The sequence below is a fragment of the Pterocles gutturalis genome, unplaced genomic scaffold (assembly GCF_000699245.1).
Source record: "Pterocles gutturalis isolate BGI_N339 unplaced genomic scaffold, ASM69924v1 scaffold10224, whole genome shotgun sequence".
NCBI classification, from domain to species: Eukaryota; Metazoa; Chordata; class Aves; order Pterocliformes; family Pteroclidae; genus Pterocles; species Pterocles gutturalis.
In genome coordinates, this window is record NW_010133241.1 from 1 (window position 1) to 5,776 (window position 5,776).

Sequence of the window (5,776 nt, forward strand, 5' to 3'; positions counted from 1 at the left end):
TTTTCTCAGAAGCACTGCATTTCCATTCCTGATTGTGTATCATTTACGCCAGCCATTCCCTGCCCCACTGGGCTCAAAACCAGGCTCCCATGCCAGCCTCTCAGTTCTGTGGGCCCTGGAGCATGGCACCTGGACACATGGGAGCCTGGCAACACAGCAACGTGCACCTCCTTTGGAACACCAGCCTTCATTCCTCCTTCAATAGCTCTGGAGCAGCCGCCAGGACTCAGACCTAGGGAGGTTCATGGTCTTCTCTCTATGCCTTCCTCTGCTCCTCTGGTACCCAAATCCTCTAGGGCACTCTGCATCTTCCTGTGGTTGCTGGTGTGGGATTGTCCTGCTGCACCTTAACCCCCAGCCGTAACCCTCGGGAGAGGAGGAGAGAGCGAGCTGGAGGCAGCACCTTTTTAATTTCCTCCAGGGAGATTCAGCAAGGGGATCTGTCACTGCTCTTTTGTGTATCACCTCAACTTTCTGCATGTCACCTATAAAACCTCTCACTACTTTTATGTTCTCGTTTTAAGCCACAGCTTTGTCACTCTGTCACAAAAAGCCAATTTGCCTGTTAACAAATTGATTCTCTTCCTTGCGTGCATCATCTGATTTGTGCAGATCCCTGTTGGTTTTGCAGCATCCCCGCAGTGTCAGAGCTCCACGACAGGCTGCAGGTGAAAGGCTGGGTAAGCTCAGCGGTGCTCCGCCACTCGCAGGTTCATGGCTTGCAGGGGACTTCCCTCTGTCCCTAAAGCCTAATCCTTGACAATCAAAGTAGCTGATCAAAACTGCCACCTGATGGATGTCTCATCAGAACAAGGGTCCAGAAAAGGGAGCAGATGGTGGGCTGGGCAGGCGGGCTCGCTGCTCCGTCCCCCTTGGCACAGCAGCTAGCTGCATGAGGAGAGGCTGCACCCGAGAGCTAAGGAGGTATCGCAGGGCACAGCTGTGACACAGAGCCCTGGGAACAACTCACCAGCTAGAAAGGGTCAGGAAACAGATCTCCAGCCCTTGCACACGTCAGCTGGCAGGACCATTCCCAGCAGCATCTTTAAAACAACTAGTGCTGCCCTGGCACACCACAGCTCCTTGCTGGATGCAGCACACCTTCCTCCCAACGCCACATCTGCCCCTCTAGAAACTAACAGCGGGTTAAGCACAGTGGAGTGGAAGATCCCACTTTATTTTTTATTTATGGAAACCTCCCACATAAAGGCCATGTTTAAAGGTAAAGTGATATCCAGGGAAATATGAGCAGGTTTGGCTAGTCTGGGTTTTGCCATGTGGATTTTTTTTTTTTTCCTTTTCTTCCTAAAACATTATCATCTGTATCTTTGCCCCCAAACATAACACAGAGAATTAAAACCATTAAAATCCTGTGAAATAGACTTTACAATCTGGATTTTATTCAATGACATAAACACTTAATTACAAACATCTGTTTTAGCCTAAATTCTAATTACCTAATCTAGCCATCTGTAATTTGAATGATTTTCTCTGATTTCCTTTCTTTGCAATGTGATTAATGAGAATGGCATTAGAGCAAGCAGCTTCCCCCTCCCTCCTCAGACACTTTTTCAGCTCTAGCAAGAAAGCCCTGGGATTTTGCAGCTCACAGAAAACCTCCCTCCTGTCACTTGCAGCTGTTGAGCTTCCTTTTCTCTTTTTAGTATGAGCTATCCCACGAGATATCTGCTTCCCAGGACTGAAAGGGGAAGTTCTTACACAGAGAGATGCCCTCTGGGAGATGAGGGCTGCCAGATTTCCAATGGCAGAGACAATGCACAGCAAAATGGCACTGGATTTCCCCTGCAGCTCCATTCAGCTCTGAACTCCTCCACTCTTTCAAAAAAAAAAAAAAAAAAAAAAGGTGCTGCAATGGGGCATACCCTTGCATCCTTCCACCTACAGATTTTGCTGGTTGTTCAAGACAACACAGGGTAAGAAGGGCACAAGGAGGTCTGTTATTTCCCCGTCACACTTGCAACGCTCCTGTTCCTACTGTCTGCTGTTTGTACTATTAGAAGGAAATTTATTTTTAATGCCTCTGAACGGTCCCTGCAACTGTCATCCTAATAGGAAGCTCCCTGGTAGCAATCTACAGCGATTTAGCAGGGCAGACAACAAGCTCACTGCAGCCAGGAGGGCTGGGAGGAGGGAGAGCAGGATGGTCCCAAGCAGGCACGAACCTGAGCTCCATGTCAAGCCAACAGGACCTGGACACAAAGGGCAGAAAGCTCCTTATTTTGCCTGCTTAAGATCACTTTGTAGTGATAATAAGGAGGTTTTCAGCAGTACACAGCTGCCTCAGCTTGTCAAGAGGACTCTGAGTTCATTAAAAACGGTTCCACTGATGGCATTTTCTCCCTCTCCCCTCTGCCAGCTCCATACGCGGTCCCCTGCATCCCTGATTTGCCAAATCTGCTTTGCAGACCTTCCCAGTTATGAAGAGTCAGTCCCTAGGGAAGATTTTCGTGCTGATCTGCACGCTCATCAGGGAGATGGTAAAGCACACAACATAACAGCCCCCTGGCATCTGCGTAAGCCCAGCCCCTTCTATGCTGTCTGCATCCAGACTCTCTCTTCCACAAGCCATTTCCCTAGAGGTAAATACACTGGGACAAATTTCACAAGGGAGACACTGAATCAGGGCTGCATCATCCCCTGCGCTCACAAATAAATATAATTTAAATTAAGATGAGGCTCGAATTTCAAGCTGTACAGCCATTCAAGCACAGACATGTCCCCTAAAGCTCTACACCCATGTGGTTCCACAAGATCCCTTTGGGCAATCACAGGCTTTCAGGATTCCTTAGCATTCTCCAGATCAGTAAGTCACAGCTTGACACCCCAAGTCCTCTCCTACCTACTTCACAAAGATGCTCTGTCTGGTTCATTCTTCCCATTCTTGGACCGCTGTCTCCCAAAGACCGACAACCGTGAAAGCCAGTCCAAGGTCCAGCAGCACAGCAACAACAGCCTGGTGCTGTGCCCAAGCTCCTTAGCACAGGGGTTACCTGGATTAAATACTCAATACCATGCACCCATACATTTAAGACCAGAGTTTCTACCTCTGCATGGTCTTCACTCACACTGCATTGCCTGTGTCTGCTCAGAACCAGCCTGCAGGTCTTTTCTGAGGTTGTCCTGATGAACTATAGCAGCTTCTGACTCAGGGAGGCTGTGGACAACGGGAATGAATTTTACTTACTGCTGGCCCAGTAAAAGGAGCGTGATCACAGTTCTCCTGCCAGGACTGGTTGAGGCTCTGGACAAACTCTTGGAAGAAAGCATGAGACTGGTTGAAAATGGAAAATCCCAGGATGTTGACTCGGTCATCCAGCAGGCTGTCCAGGCGCTGGAGAGAAAACTCCTAAAACAGACCGAAACAGAAAACAGGATTAGGGGAGAAAACAGGCAACAAAATCTTTAGAACCTGACTGTATTAAAAATTAAAAAAAGCAAAAAGGGTGAACTCTATTTTGCTACTCACATCAATGGAAGCAGTTACACAACAAAGCCAGTTTCCTGGAGAAGAGTTCAGCCCTCCTTGTCCTATTAGCAGGAAATAATGGTGACTTCCTCACTAATTTCTCTTTCGCTAATTGCTAAAATGAAGTGAGAAGGTGGGAGTAATAGTTTCAGAAACTGCTGGATACCCATTCTCTTCCATCACTAATACAAATGTCTTTTGGCTCTGTGGACTATGAGATCTCAGTGAGTCAAGTCATTTTTTATCTTTCCTGCGTATGCGTGCACGTAGGAACAATGCCTGTAAATCTCCAAAACATGGAGTTACAAGACTATTCCAGCACAGCAAACTCCCACGAGAATGTGATCAGACACAGGATTAAGTGCATTTTGGACACAACCGCATTAACGTTAGGTAACATGAAATTGCCTGTGAACTATTGATTCATTTGAATGATATTATCCTCCTGCCTTCCTGACAGGTTATCCATTTACCCATGGCATCCTGTCAACCTGCGCAACGAGGGCAGATGGCTAATGAGGACCTGGGCTCCAGGAGATCCTGCATGCAAGCAGAGCAGCAGGAGGTATACCGAGTCCCTGCAAAATGCTACCTCCCCCCAGCCAGAGCTGGGAGGCAAACTGCACGGGGCACACCACCAGCAGCTGCCCGACTGCCCTCTTGGCTTCGGTATACACAGAAGGAAAATGAGATGTTACGTACCAAAACAGCTACATGGTCCAAGGCTTCGGGTCTCAGTCCAGACCGCCCCAATCTCAAGGCAGCTGAAACTTGTGCCTTTATTTATTATGCCTGTTCTCCCCTGAAAACACTTCTCTAAGCCTCTGACGTTGCTCAGGCACTGGCAGGTTTGTTAGACTCCTTAAATTAGCAGTTCTTGGGCAAGGGAATGAGCCCCACTGATCTCAATTCACATGGGGGAAACTGAGGCAGAGGAGCAATTTGCCCTGGTCACACAGCAATCGCAAGGCTGAACCCACGGGTACAGTCTGCTCGGGCTGGCTGAGTGATGGGGTCAGTCCCAGCCCCCGGCTCGGCTCCGGGCACAGCTTTCGGGAGGGACCCCCACCCACACCAGCCCAATTTCCCTGGGGAAATTCCGGTGCCCTGCCGGGGATGGAGGCAGCTGCCAGGGCTCACCGCCTGACAAAGCTGCTGCAGCCAGACCCGGACACGCTCCCCCCGGTGTCAACAATTTGCTTTGGTTCAAATGTTAACAGCAGCTTTTTCCCAGCCCTCATTAGCGATGGCTGGTCACTGCAAGCTTTGGTCTTTTTCCACAGCTAGTGCTCTCTGTATCTGTCTTTTTTCTAGGCAAGCCTCCAGCTGCAGAAAACCCCATCTCTGTTACTGTCATGCTCATAAAACATCCACCTCTGTAACACATGGGGATCGCATAGCCCGTATGTGACCCTTCCCTGCGCTGCTCCCTGTCCCTTCCCTCTGCTCCAGCTCTAACCCTCTGCCTTGAAATGCTTTGCCATTAGACGTGCACAGGAGCATTCTGCAGACCCAGGTCAGAAACAAGCAAATGAGCCATGAGCTGCCTATGCAATGAGATGGAGATAAACCGTCCTTGGGGGACACACTTCATTTGCAAGGGGATAAGAGAGATTTGGTAAGGTCAGGCTTGCTACAGAGGGCAAAGGGGTGAGAGCATCCGGATACTCCAGTAGCTGCCGGCTCAGCTTCTGTCCCTATTTGTTTTTTTTCTTTTTCCCACGCGGTCATTCACCACGCTTGACATTTCCAAACCCACGTTTTGCAAACACAAACTCATTTGCCAGTCAAGGCTTGTGCTGCTCAGCTGGTTTCCAGATCCTGGCGGCCCATCCATCAGCCCTGCTCCTACCTCCTGCCCTGCCCTCCCGACGGCAAGCGATGGCTGAGCCTCTGACGCTGCGTGGCAAGAGGCAAAGGGTCAGGAAAAGGGGCGGAAAGCCCTGCTCTTGAAGGTGATCTCAGATGGCTCCTCTCACCGTGTGTTTGCATGCAAGTGGTAACGCATTTACCTTGCCAAAGATCAGATTGAGATAAATACTGCTCATATTCGAGAAGCAAGACTCAGACACGTGAACGGCTCTATAGCGGGTGCCCAGGGATTTGGTGTCAGATCCAAGGATTTCTCATTGAGACATACTGAAGCTGACTTCTGCCTAAGCTAGGAAAAATTTTAAAGTCCGAGCACAACTATGGTATACATACGTGCCCTTGCTTTGACTGCTAGACATAGTGCTTACACAGAGCAGATCCACAGCAGCCCTTCCTCTCCTCTCCTCTCCTCTCCTC

The 5,776-nt window shown here is 49.3% G+C and overlaps 1 protein-coding gene across 1 annotated transcript in view; it reads right to left on the reverse strand.

Annotated features, from left to right (window-relative positions):
- Positions 1–3,205: 3,205 nt before the first annotated feature.
- LOC104467394 (glutamate receptor ionotropic, kainate 4-like) overlaps positions 3,206–5,776 on the reverse strand; it is a gene marked incomplete at its 3' end in the record, with an annotated part of 79,334 nt that continues 76,763 nt past the window's right edge. The window contains exon 7 of the mRNA XM_010081160.1: positions 3,206–3,367. Within this exon, the coding sequence (XP_010079462.1) occupies positions 3,206–3,367 (162 nt within the window). The remainder of the gene's footprint in view (positions 3,368–5,776) is intronic.